Here is a 14,026-nt window from a genome sequence, read left to right on the forward strand (position 1 = left end):
CACCGGGGCACTGCCACTCGCGTTCACTTGAGGGCACCAGCGGAGTCAGTCAGGCCGTTTCAAACTGACCGCGACGGCCGGTTTGGGGAGCTGGAGGAGGGAAGGGCGGCGAGCAATTCGCCTTCGAGCGAGCGAGCTCCGCTCTGCGCCGAGGCTCCGACAGGGGCTGCCGGCTCGAAGCGAGCCCGCCCGCAGGCAATGCTCGGCGGCGGCGGCGGCTGTGATTTGCGTGCCTGGAGATGGTGGAGCTGAGGAGGGGCTTGCGCCTCCCGAGGCGGGCGGCAGGAGCCGAGGGGGGTGGGACCCCGCGGGAGGAGCGCCTGCGAGAGTCCCCGAGCCGCCGCCAGAGTGCCGCCTCAGCACTTTCCTCGGGAGCCGAGCGGGTGCGCGCCGCGCAGACAAAAGCCAGCAAGTAGCGAGCGAGAGACGCGAGGAGGGGCTGGCCGGGAAAGAGGAGCCGCTCAGCCACGTTCCCCGCACACACGCGCGCCCGCCCTGCACTCATCCATCTTGAAGGGGCTCGCCTGCTGCTGCTGTCGCCGCTGCTGCCGCGCCCCTCTCCGGGACTTGCGCCTGGTTTCGCTCGTAGGGCATGCCCTCGCGCCTCCTTCGCCAATGTTTCACTGGAGCAAGTGGAAGAAAAGGATGGGAGGCAGCATGTCGTCCTCGTCTTCCAAGAGACCCGTCTTCGACGAGAAGGAGGATGGTGAGTAACCAGGCGCGCGAGCCCCGGCTCGGATAAAGCGGCACTTCCAAAAAGTCCTGCTCCAGGGAGCCGCTTGCCTGCCCGGTCACTGCCCGGTCGCAGGGAGGGAGATAGAAAGCCGCCGCCCCGGTGGGAGCCGTTAAGAAAGTCGCGGAAGGGAAATAAGCTGGAAACTCCGAAGTGCTTCGGGGATGGCATTGAAGACAGTGTTACCTTTGCGATGCATTCAAACAGACTGCCGGGAAATGATGTTGGGCGCACGGCTGGGAAGCGGGCGAACTCGAAGGACGCCAAGCGAGGAAGTTAGGCTGGAAGTTCTCCACGGCTTTAGAGGTCCGTTCTCTCGCCCTGGGCTCTGTTAAGGAAGCACCGGTCATACTTTTCTCGCCCGATGTGCTTTCTTAAAACACCAATCCGTAATCCCCCCCCCCCCCCCAAACAATTCTGTTTTTCTCGCCCTGTAGTTTTGGAGCTGTAAAAATGACAGTGGTGATCCTTCCCTTTAGAACAGGAGATCTTGGATCATCTCCTCCAAGAGTGTTAAAGTTTCTTTTAATTCCGCTGCAAGTGGATAAAGCCATGGGGGGGGGGGACTAATGGGATTAGGTGTCGGCGCATGTAAATGGCACTGGATTATAGGATGGGTTTCGCTACGGAGCTGTGAAGATTTGATAATAGGGATTAGTCGATAGACCAGATGCTTCTTTTTCTCCCGCGAAGAATGGGGAAAGCCGGCGTCTGCGGCAGCCCGAGTTTGGTTCACTGGTTCAGGAAATAGATTCTATCCTATCATGAGCTTCTTGCTTGCGCATGGGTGGTAAACTGGGTGGAATAACGGGAGAGGAGGCAACCAGGGGAATCCTATGCAGAGCTGAAATCGGGTGGGTAACTCTGCAGGGGATTGCGTTGCAAGGTTTGCAGATCCTTGGGAGGAAGCTCCACTGACCCCTGTGAGGCTTACTCCCGAGTCCCGAGTAAAACTGCTAAGGATCAACTTGTGCATGTTGCAACTCATATCAGAGCTTCCTGCACTTATGTCCCATGAGAAATTAATGTTTCAGATCAGGGAGTACCTGAATAACCATCCTCTATGACTGTTTTTTGCATATATTACTAATTTTGCAGTGCCATCCTAAGCAGAGTTACACCCTTCTCAACTCATTGACTTCAATGTATTTAGAAGAGTGCCACTCTATTTAGGATTGCATTATAGTGTTTCTCTGTTTACATTGGTATACAGTGGTACACAGTAGGGATAAGAAAAGCTGCTACGAATCACTGGAACCCTACAGCAGCAGGCGACTCCCTGAAGGTTTTCACTACAAATGGAAATATTCAAAGGCAAATGCGCCCTTGCAAAAACTACTCCTTTCTGAAGGCATTGAACAGGCATTAGAACACTGGTCATCAGTCCATATTGGTGCCATCCTGAGGGTACTTTCCTGGGAGTAAGCCCCACTGAATAAACCTGAGTAGGATTCTGAGTAGACCTCTCTTTAGTATTTCCCCACATAACATTTTGAATTTATGGTATCTTTAGTTTTGATCATGCAGGTATTAGAAAACCGTTTCCCCACATTTGTTAAGAGAACTATCTATACAGAACCATCCACTGGTTTATCTGAGTACAGAAATGGATCAGGTTTCCCGTTGTATGTCGTGTGAATCATAAAATGGGTTAGGGAACAAAAGATGTATTGTGTTCATCTTTGCTGAGCAGTACCATTTAAGATGGTACCTGCTGAAGAACAAGGATGAAAGGGTTGGGAGTCCCTACAACCAAAGGTAACACTGTCTTCAAATAAATTTTGAGAAATCACAAGAAGGTAAAAGTTCATGCAGATTCATAATTAAGGAATTTAATAGTGTTGTCTGCCCTCGTTCCTGTTGTGGTTTTCTCCAATGCCGTTCTCAATCATGTGTATGCTTCCTGTGAATATAAAATACCCAGAGTGAGAAGGGCCAACATGACACATGGGGGGGATGTTCTCAAAGTCATGATGTACTAGTCTGTTTCATTGAGTCACTTTGAGAATTAAGGTGCAAACAAGTTTGAATAGCTGGGAGAATGTGCATAACATTTAATTAGTTCATTTGAACAGCATGCCATTCTTTTGGAATTAGTTGTCACCCCTTGGTTCTTCACTTATAATTTCTAATTTCAGTTGGAATTACAACTTTATTGTAAAAACACACTGGAATGGGAGAAGGGATTGTCTCCTCTTTCTGATTGGAGCACAGCCACATACTGTGGCAAGTAATTGGTGTTTTGAGAATATACATTTATATTAGCATGGGCTGTTCCCAAACAGAACTTTGATCCAGATAGAATCTTGCTGTGCATGCGTGAACTAACATCTGTACGTGTCCGAAGCTGACACATTGAATAACTGTCTTCAAGACTAATGGCTGGACACCTAGTTTCACCAGAATTCTCTGCTTGTAATGTGGTATCCCTTTCAAGAAATATTCTCTCTGTCTTCTGCAAACTTTTCTGAGAGTGTTCTGTTGATGAATTGGGACTGATCTGCAGTGAAAAAACTCCTACACAGCTCTACTCACATGAGTGGTGCGAATACAGGAGTTGGGAATTCACACAGAATTGTGAATGCAGAAATCTTTTTTTTTTTTTTTACTTTCAGATAAATGGAACTTAAATTTTGCATGTGTTTCATTAATTTGGTTAAAGTGTTTATCCTAACTAACTCAAAGTGGTTTACACACAAAATCAGGGTGTCAATTAAATATAATAAGAGCACAAAAAAAAAGAATAGAATACAAGACTTAACGTGCCATCCTAAGCAAAGTTACTGTCTTGGGTTTAGGAGCATGTAACTGCTTAGTATGGTACTGTCCACATTGCACAAAAACAGATAACTAACAAACCTATAGCTGCTAAATGTTTGTTGATAATAAAGGTCTCACAGTCTTTTCAGTATCTTGCTAGAGAGGGAGAAAATAAAGGTCTCACAGTCTTTTCAGTATCTTGCTAGAGAGGGAGATAATAAAGGTCTCACAGTCTTTTCAGTATCTTGCTACCCTATGCAAGGAGGAGGCTCCATAGTTCATGAACTACATCCATACAAGTCCTGCTTGTAGATGTTTTTGTCCTGATTTGACACAAGGCAGGCAATGCTGGCTGGCAGTGTCGCATGGCAAGAGGACGCATCTAGGCTCCTCTCTCGCACACATCACGCCAAAGCTCATGAATATTTTTAGCACCATGTGGCCCTGCACATTGCTGGGATTGATTCTTAACGATCTTCAGGATTGCTCCCTGCATATTTGTTAACGCTGGAAATGATACACAATTAAGAGTAAAATCCAGTAGCCTTTTCTCTGTGTAGCCTCACCTAAATAAATGGGTCTCATGCAGCTGTGTGAATTTAATATAGAGTGCCACACATTTTTTTTTGCTTTGATCAATAGTTATAATCTGTGATTTCTGCCCCTCCATCAGCAGCCTGAATAGCCCTGATTGACTTGATGTTGGCACAGCTTGGCAGCTAAGCAGGGTCAGCCTGGGCCTGGCAAACTTACCTCTGCTAATTGTATTTATTTAGAACATTCATTAGCCGCTTTGTTGCCTTGTAGGAAAGAGCCCTGTGGCACAGAGTGGTAAAGCTGCAGTACTGCAGTCGGAGCCCTCTGCTCACCACCTGAGTTCGATTCCAGCGGAAGCTGGGTTCAGGTAGCCGGCTCAGGTTGACTCAGCCTTCCATCCTTCCAAGGTCGGTAAAATGAGTACCCAGCTTGCTGGGGGGAAAGTGTAGATGACTGGGGAAGGCAATGGCAAACCACCCCGTAAAAAGTCTGCCGTGAAAACGTTGTGAAAGCAACAATATGACTGATGCTTGCACAGGGGACTACCTTTACCTTTTTACCTTGTAGAAACTCAAGGTGGCTTCCCCCCCCCCATCAAGTTGCAGATGACTTATGGGGACCACGTAGCGTTTTTAAGGTGAGAGATGATTAGAGGAGGTTTGCTATTCCCTGCCATGATGTAGCAACTGTGGATTTCTTTTGTGGTCTCCTACCAAATGATGACCAGGGCCAACCCTTCTTAGCATCTAAGATCTGATGAGATTGGACTAGTTTAGGCTATCTAAGGCAGCTTATAAAATAAATAATAATATCAAGGCTATTTTTGAGCAGGAACGCACAGGGATGTAGTTCTGGCTGACGCGGTGTCTGTGGGTGTGGCCTGCTAGGCTTCTTCTACAAAAAGAGTCCTGAACAAGATACAATAAAATTAATAAAAACGAGAGCCAAAACTTCCTCTGCCTAGGCTTCTGCCTAGTGGAACTCTCTACCTAGTGACATCTGCACCCTGCAGGACCTAGCCCAGTTCCACAGGACGTGTAATATGGAGATGTTCCACCAGGCCTACGGTTGAGGACAGTGATGGCCTTTTGCTATATCCGGCCTGCACTAGCCCTTCAGAGGGAGAGGAAGCACAGTACGCCATCGACGGTTTGGTATACATTATCTCACTGATTTCATTGTAATTAACTGTTACTTATGTCTTTTAACTCTTGTATGTTTACTTAATGTTGTATACCACCCTGAGCCCTTTGAGGGAGGGTGGTTAATTAATTAATAATTGTTAAAATCTGTAATTTAAAACTGCCAGTTGGCAGCAGAACTTATATAGAACTGTCTTCAATGGCCTCCTATAGATTGAGAGTCTCAGCTCTTTCCTTGAAAACCCCATGGTCCTGGGGTTGTGCTTTGATGGCACACAGTTAGAAGAAGGGATTGGATTTATACCCCGCCCTTCGCTAGCCAAAGAAGTCTCAGAGCAGTTTACAATCTCCTTTCCCTTCCCCACAACAGACACCCTGTGAGGTAGGTGGAGCTGAGAGAGCTCTCCCAGAACTGCTCTTAAGCAGAACAGCCTTGAGAGAACTTGTGGCTGATCCAAGGTCACATCAGCAGGTGCATGTGGAGAAGTAGGGAATCAAACATGGTTCTCCCAGATAAAAGTCTGCACACTTATCCACTACACCAAACTGGCTCTCATTATTATTACCCATCCTTTCCTCTTGCCTGAGTCTTGTTTATGCTTGGATGTGGGGAAAGGTAAAAAACACTAGGAATATGGCGTATTGCTCAGAAGAGAGGACGTGAGAAGGAATGGGATGGGGATTAGTCTGCTGGTGGGCATCCAGTTTGCCAGAAGCCCAGGCCACTTGCCTTGGGCAAGCTGGTCAGTAGATTTGTGGATGTCTTCCTTTCTTATAGACAATTACTGATGGTTTTTGAAGTTACACACAGTCATTAATCTTGCAGCCCTGGTGCTATGTCACAGTGCCCTTGTGGAGAACAAAGATGAAGAAATTAGAATGGGATAGATTAATTCCTAGTTCTCTTTATGCAGGGCTTTTGTTGTAGAAAAAGCCCAGCAGGAACTCATTTGCATATTAGGTCACACCTCCTGACACAAAGCCAGCCGGAACTACATTCCTGTGCGTTTCTGCTAAAAAAAGCCCTGTCTTTACGAAATCTGCATTCACTTACATTAGGTGACCACATAAGATGCAAGAATAAGCATTATTTAGAAAAGCAGGAGGATTCAAGAATCTTGATGACTGCCTCAGATTAATCATGTCATGTAGCATATTTTTTATATCTCTGTACATTTTCTGTTTTTAGTTGCTGTAAGATTGATTTCATCATCATACATAGGAGAGGCCTGTGATATATCTGATGATGTTTTCAGGGGCCAAACTAGACAAGATGGTGTGAAATTTCCTTTCCTCTTCTTTGAAAAGCTGCTGTGGGGAGGAAAAGATTGAGTGAGGAAGCCCTTGGGGAGGTGGAATTTAACTTTTCCACTCATGCTGTTTTTTGGACCAAAATCACCTCCCCCCCAAACAAAACAAAACAAAAAAACAAAACAAAACCAAAAAAACTACTCTTGGTCCCAAAGGGGGAAAAGGTATGCTTCAGTGAGGCCTGTTAAATTAAAAAAAAAAAAAAATTATCATCTTGTGTAGGCTATAAGCCAGGTCTTTGAAGCCAGTTGTACCCTCATTTACAAGGAAGGGATTCCTCCTGAAAACCTATGGCTTTCTGAACATTTGTTTCTGTATTTTATTGAATTTATATCCCTCCGTCCCCACTGAAGTAGGCTCAGGGCAGCTTACAACAATGAAAACATTTACAAATATTGAGCATTAACTAATTAAAACCTTAAACAGTATAACAATTAAAACATTTCAAAACGATTTGGTGCTAATGGTAGATTCCAATAACTTCAGTCTTCTTGAGTATCCTGATCATGATGAGGGAGAGTATGCATGGTCACTCCCTCCGAGCAGTAATCACAGCAGGCAGCCGGGAGATGGCGTGAGGGGCAGGGCCAGCATGTATTGTGTCTACTTTTTCCTATGAACATTCAGTGAGTGCGTGGGGCTGTCATCTGCCCCTCCCTGTATGTGCACCAAAGAGCTTTATGATCAGTAAATCAACATCTGCTGGTTGTCCCCGGCCCAAGTGATGCCTGCCTAATCTTGGCTAGGGCCAAGGCTTTCTCTGCCCTGGCCCCGGCCTGGTGGAATATGCTCCTGTTAGAGATCAGAGCCCTGCTGGATCTACTATTCTTCAGGGCGTGCAATACAGAGCTGTTCCACCAAGCCTTTGAATGAGGCAGCAGGCATCCCAATTAAATTGGCCTCCCTTGCTGAAGTACTTCATTTTTAGGCAACCCTATTCGAGTTTGGTAACATCTTAGTGATCCATTGGCTCTAGCTTTGAAACTATAGAAATGCAATTAAATTTATGTCTTGGAGAGCCAGTTTGGTGTAGTGGTTAAGAGTGTGGACTCTTATCTGGGAGAACCGGGTTTGATTCCCCACTCCTCCACTTGCACCTGCTGGAATGGCCTTGGGTCAGCCATAGCTCTGGCAGAGGTTGTCCTTGAAAGGGCAGCTGCTGTGAGAACCCTCTCCAGCCCCACCCACCTCACAGGGTGTCTGTTGTGGGGGAGGAAGGTAAAGGAGATTGTGAGCCGCTCTGAGACTCTTCGGAGTGGAGGGCGGGATATAAATCCAATATCTTCTTCTATCTTCTTCTGCTTCAAAATCAGATGGTTTTAATTGTTTTACTTATTGAATTGTTGATTTTAACTGTTGTATCAGGCACATGTTGTGATCTGCCTGGAGCCCATTTGTGGCATATGGCAGAATTTGTTGTTGTTGTTCAGTCGCACAGTCGAGTCTGACTCTTTGTCACCCCATGGACAAAGTCACGCCAGGCCCTCCTGTCTTCCACCATCCTCCGAAGTCTACTCAAATTCGTGTTTGTTACATCAGTAACACTGTCCAGCCATCTCATCTTTTGCCGTCCCCTTCTTCTTTTGCCTTCTGTCTTTCCTAGCATCAGGATCTTCTCCAGGGAGTGCTCCCTTCTCATTTGGTGGCCAAAGTACTTGAGCTTCAGCTTTAGCATCTGACCTTCAGTGAACAGTCTGGGTTGATTTCCCTTAAGACTGACTGATTTGATCTTCTTGCAGTCCAAGGGACTCTCAAGAGTCTTCTCCAGCACCAAATCTCAAAAGCATCTGTTCTTCTCCGCTCAGCCTTCCTTATGGTCCAGCTCTCACAGCCATACATTACTACTGGGAATACCATCGCTTTGACTATACGGACTTTTGTTGGCAGGGTGATGTCTCTACTTTTTGTTATACTGCCTAGGTTCGCCATAGCTGTCCTCCCAAGGAGCAAACGTCTTTTAATTTCATGGCTACAGTCACCATCTGCAGTGATCTTGGATCCCAGAAATGTGAAGTCTGTCACTACTTCCATGTCTTCCCCTTCTAGTTGCCAAGGTGTGATGGGGCCAGATGCCATGATCTTAGTTTTTTTTAATGTTGAGTTTCAAGTCTACTTTTGTGGTCTCCTCTTTCACCCTCAACAAGAGGTTCTTTAGGTCCTCCTCACTTTCTGCCATTAGAGTGGTGTCATCTGCATATCTGAGGTTGTTGATGTTTTTCCCGGCAATCTTAATTCCGGTTTGTGCTTCATCCAGGCCAGCATTCCTCAGTACTCTGCATATAAATGAAATAAGCAAGGTGACAGTATACATCCTTGTCGAACTCCTTTTCCTATTCTAAACCAATCAGTTGTTCCATATCCCGTTCTGACAGTTGCTTCTTGACTCTAATACAGACCCACAAAACCACAAAATAGAATATAAACAAATCTGTACCAGACTAGAATTTATTAATTTATTTTTCATTTGATTTATTTCATTTGATTTCTATCCATCCTCTCCTGTATAGGAAGGCTCAGGGCAGGGAACAACAATTAGAGTTTAAAACATACATATGGAATTTAATTGGGTTCAATCCCTTTTTCAGTCCAGAAAAGTTGTCTCTGACCAACAATTCCAGCTACGAAACACAATAGTGGTAGAATATATAGGTAAGAATGAATAAGAGAGAGAAATGTCACCTACCCTGAACTTTCATCAAGAGGCAGACTTTTATGTCTACCTTAGTTAATATCCGTGTTGACTGTGTAAATAAGGCATTGGTTTTTGCTATGTAGTAGCTAATGAAGAGATTTAATTAAGAAATAGCTGTGGGGGACTGGTTAACATGTTTTTAACAGCCCACTCAAAATAATTAACCCCAAAGAATGATTAACATAGACATTTATGTGGTGTCCTTGCGGAAGGCTTTTAAATGCTATATTTTTCTATAGAGTATTGTTAGGAGAGTGTGCTGGGCCTTATTCTAACAAATACAAAACTTTCTCAAATTCCCCTCTAAATATCGATTTGCTATCTAATCTGTTTTGAATGTAGAGAAGTAACCAAACCTGTGCAGTGTTAAAGTACTGTATTCAACAGCAGTTTTACTACACATTTTTTAAAAAGAATGCTAACGTAAAACGAGTGAAGTCTACACTACCTTTACAAATGAGGAAGTGCTGCCAAGAAGTGTATTATGATGTGTAAAAAACCGGGACTACCAAGCAGTATCATGCTAATTGCATTAATATTTCATAGAAGTATATTTTCAGTATTATCTGCTTTTAAAGAGGCATAATCGCTTATTAGTATATCCAGAAGCAATTACAGCATTGTTCTGGCTTGCTCCTGTTTACTGGCACAGCATGGTTGCTATGGAGACCCCTTAAGACATTTTGGGGACTTCCTTAAATAAAATGCCAATTAATACTTTACATTTTGTGGGAGAGAGATAATATTATGTAAGATGTGCTCCCATTATAGCAGCATAATGTAATATTTGGTAAAAAAAAAAATAGCAGAAAAAGACAGATGGGTCTGAGCTAATGCTAACCAAAATGAAAAGGGATGGAAAGATGGGTTGGTATTCATAACAAGTGACTGAAGAATGAACATGCTTTCTTCAGATAAGCCTATGAGAGCAGTTGTGGTGACTCAAGAGCTGGTCAAGGTTTTTCACATTCCTTAGTGAAGGTGAATGGACACTGAGGAAAAGTCTTGGGGCAGCCTGTTAAGTCATGGAGGGGTGTAATTCAGCAGTTTCCATTGAATGTTCAATGGGTGAACTCAAAGTAGCTGTTTATTGCAAAGGAACTTCAGGAACAGAATGGAAAGGGAAGCTGCTGAATTACAGGTTATTTCAACATTTGGAAAAAAGACGCCCTAGGTAGGGCTTTTTTTGTAGCAGGAACTCCTTTGCATATTAGGCCACACACCCCTGATGTAGTCAATCCTCCAAGAGTTTACAGGGCTTTTAGTACAGGGCCTACTGTAAGCTCCAGGAGGATTGGCTACATGGGGGGGGGTGACCTAATATTCAAAGGAGTTCCTGCTACAAAAAAATCCTGCCCCTAGGACTTAACAGGAAAATTGGTTTCTTATCTTGTTACACATGCTAAGCCCGTTCTCACCAAGAAGGAATATACATCTTCTGTATTTTTTATGCATCCCCAGGGGCATTTTGTACAAAAAGAGGTGCAGGAGCTCATTAGCACAACTCATTTGCAAATGCCGCACCCCTGATGTCAGGGTGTGTGGCATATGCAAATGAATTATGCTAATGAGAAAATCAAAGAGAAAGAAAGCAAATAGATGGTGGAGGGGGAAGAAGGATGGAATGAAGAAAGGAAAGGAAGAAAGAGGAAGAGGGTGGGCAGGAGGGGAAACAGAGGTAAAGAAAGAAAAAAAGCAAATACATGGGGAGGGGGAAGGAAGGAAGGAAGGAAGGAAGTAATCGCTCTGCAAGTGAAGCTGGGGGTGAGGATCTCCATTCAGCAGGGAAGTCTCTCCTTGCTGCATGGAGAGTCTGCTTACAGGCTTCTCTTGCTGGTTGGTTTAGGCTGCCTGGAAAGAGAAACCTTCAGCTTCTACGTGCAGTGGGGTGATCTCTCCCTTCTGCATGCAGAGCCTTGCTGGAGGCTTTTCTTGCCGGGTGGCTTAAACTGCCCGGGAAGAGACACTGTCCCTGTTGCCTGGGAGAAGCTGGGCAATGTGACCAGGGCCAGGTTCCAGAACTACACTCCAGTGAGCTCTACCCCTAAATGAGCTCTGTGCATCTCTCTCTGTCTCTCTCTCTCTCTAAATAATATAATGGAATACTGTCTTTAGAGCAGCATATAGGGATTGTAATGTAATGCAATAGAATGTGAACTATACTGTACTCCAACCCAACTAAAAGAGAAAAAATGCTATTTGTTACCTTCATGCTTGAGGGGAGATGAATGGAATGTCATAAAGGAATCTCAGTTAACTCCCCACAATTAGAAAATATTCTCTTGCACCCTTATCTCCTATTTTGATATTTATTGCTTTAACCCTTGTTTCCCCTTAATTGTAATAGTAGTAGTAGTACTTTTACTACTTTAATTGGATCCGTACAGTTGTTGACCCTGTACATTTGACTCATTGTTCCTGTTTTGTCTCAAAATGTCATCATCATGTTATATGCTAATTTGCCTCTCAACCCTGTCTATAGGTTTGAATGGTTTTCTTCCATTTCGTTTTATCTGAAGAAGTGTTCCTGCACACAAAAGCTCATACCTTGAATAAAACTTTGTTGGTCTTAAAGGTGCCACTGAACTTATTCTGTGCTCTCCTGAATCAATCACAGTCAGATTGTGAGGAGAATCACCTTTTCAGAGTGTGGGAGACTTCAGAGTTAACCAGCTCATCTCAGTTTGTCAATTGTTATTTGTATTTCCAAGCTACCCTGTGTCAAATAAAAGTTGCTTTATTGATAGTGAGATAGTGGAGTACAAGGAGGTGGAACAAATAAACAGAAGTTTAAAGAAAATGTTTAGACTCCATAGTTAGAGATCATCTGATTTTTCACCATATAGCCTCAGCCTACAACATAAACTCCTCCAAAGTGGTAAGGATTAAATTTGTTTTCCAGCATTTATTTTGATTCACAACACAAAAACACACGTGCATACCATTTGGCTGGTGGTACTGTGTATCTTTCTGTTTCCTTCAGTAAAAAAACTCTCTAAAGTAAAATTCCTCATCAGATTGGTTTATATAGCCTTCCCACTTCCAAGTGCCTAAATGAAGGATATGTTTTCTCTACAGGGGCTGCAGTCACACAGAGTAAATAATGCATTTTCAGTCTACTTTCAGTGTACTTTCCAACTAGATTTTACTGTGTGAACTGGCAAAATCACGTTGGAAAGTGCATTGAACATGCATTATTTAGTGTGTGTGATTGCAGCCTACATGTTTCTGACAATGATAATTAATTACATGCAGGGCTTTTTTTGTAGAAAAAGCCCAGCAGGAATAATTTGCATATTAGGCCACACACCCCTGGCACCAAGCCAGCCAGAACTGCGTACCTGTGCATTCCTGCTCAAAAAAAGCCCTGATTACATGTATATCCTACTCTGGGAGAGAAAGTAGCATGGTATAGCCTGCGTTTGTTAGATCTCTTAACCTAAGAGGGTTACAAAGGAAGGTTGTGCCAAGAAAGCTAATGGCAAACTACCCCTGCTTGTCACTTGTCTTGAAAGCCCTTTGCTGGGGTTTCCATAAGTCAGCTGTGACTTGATCATACTTGCTTACATATATCCTGTTCTTCCTCCCAAGAGTTCAAGTCAGTCTATGACCTGCCTCCCCAAAAAGAAAAACAAGAAAATAAATCTGTGTGGTATGTTAGGGTTTTCTCTACTTTTTTTTTTTTGTTGGTTCTGATCCCATATTGCTTTGATTTATCCCCTGATTTCTGGACACATTTTTGTGCCCTTAGTTTTCACTTTGTCCCTCAATCCCTGTATCTACTCCCAGCTCTTTTGAGACCACTTTTACTCCACTATTCTGAAAGCTGATTGAGTCAGCTTTTTCTTAGTGCATAATGTTCCTATCAGTTTTCTTTGCCTTTCCCACTCTCACCTGCCTCTAGCTGTCTTCTTTGTGAAACTTTTCCCTCTTCCCCCTAACAGCAATTTCAGTTTTTTAAAGTAAGTCTCTAGCCCTTTCCTTCTTGGAGATATGCCTTCTTCCTTGTATCTCCATGAAGGAAGACACTAGAGACTTTTTTAAAAATGAAAGCTGCAGATCCAGAGAACCTGCTTAAATTATCATTACAACAGGATGGCATTCTAGTGATATTCAGGGCTGGCGTGTGGGAATCGGTGAAGTAGGCAGTTGCCTGGGGCGCCACCTCACCCCAGGGGTGGGGGCGGGCCCCTCTCCCCATCCCTTCTCATGCCAACCCGAAAGTCCCTTGCCTGGCCCTCTCCCACTTCAGGGGGAGCTGGGAAGAGGCAAGAAAGAAGGAGGTGGCCTCTTTCCAGGTCCCTCTGAAGTGGGAGAGGGCCAGACAAGGGACGGGGCAGGCTGCACGTTCTTTCTTCAAGAACGCACAGCTCAGCCGGGAAGGGGGCCGGGAAGAGGTGTCCTTCTTTCTTGTGAAGAAAGAAGGGGGCGGCCTCTTTCTGAGTCCCTCTGAAGCTGGGTAAGGCCAGGCTGAGCGTTTGCGTGAAGCATGTGCGAGAAGAGCCTAGGAGGGGGTAGGGGCGTGGGGTTCAGCCTGGGGCACCAGAACCCCTAGCGCTGGGCCTGGTGATAGTTTTACGACTTTAAAAAAAAGACATGTTGTCCTGTGACACCACCACCAACAGTGCCCTACTTTGAAAATCCTCATTATTTTAGCCACATGCAGAAGAAAATAAACTGACTGCACAACTGTAAAAATGCACATGGAGGTCATATGTAAGGAAGAACCCTATCCAAAACAATTCCAGTGTTTTGGGCTCAACTTCCAAGTAAATTAGGAGTAATTCCAGAGTGTGGAAAAGGTCTATGTTATAAAAGTGATGGTGAAAGTTACCTAGATATCAGTTTCCA

General features: G+C 44.4%; 1 protein-coding gene across 1 annotated transcript in view; it reads left to right on the forward strand.

Annotated features, from left to right (window-relative positions):
- The first annotated feature begins 352 nt into the window (after positions 1-352).
- The window catches only part of STK32C (serine/threonine kinase 32C), a 225,983-nt gene continuing 212,309 nt past the window's right edge, over positions 353-14,026 (forward strand). The window contains exon 1 of the mRNA XM_060241388.1: positions 353-706. Within this exon, the coding sequence (XP_060097371.1) occupies positions 616-706 (91 nt within the window). The 5' untranslated portion in view covers positions 353-615. The remainder of the gene's footprint in view (positions 707-14,026) is intronic.

This window comes from Heteronotia binoei, chromosome 6 (assembly GCF_032191835.1).
Source record: "Heteronotia binoei isolate CCM8104 ecotype False Entrance Well chromosome 6, APGP_CSIRO_Hbin_v1, whole genome shotgun sequence".
Classification (NCBI taxonomy): domain Eukaryota; kingdom Metazoa; phylum Chordata; class Lepidosauria; order Squamata; family Gekkonidae; genus Heteronotia; species Heteronotia binoei.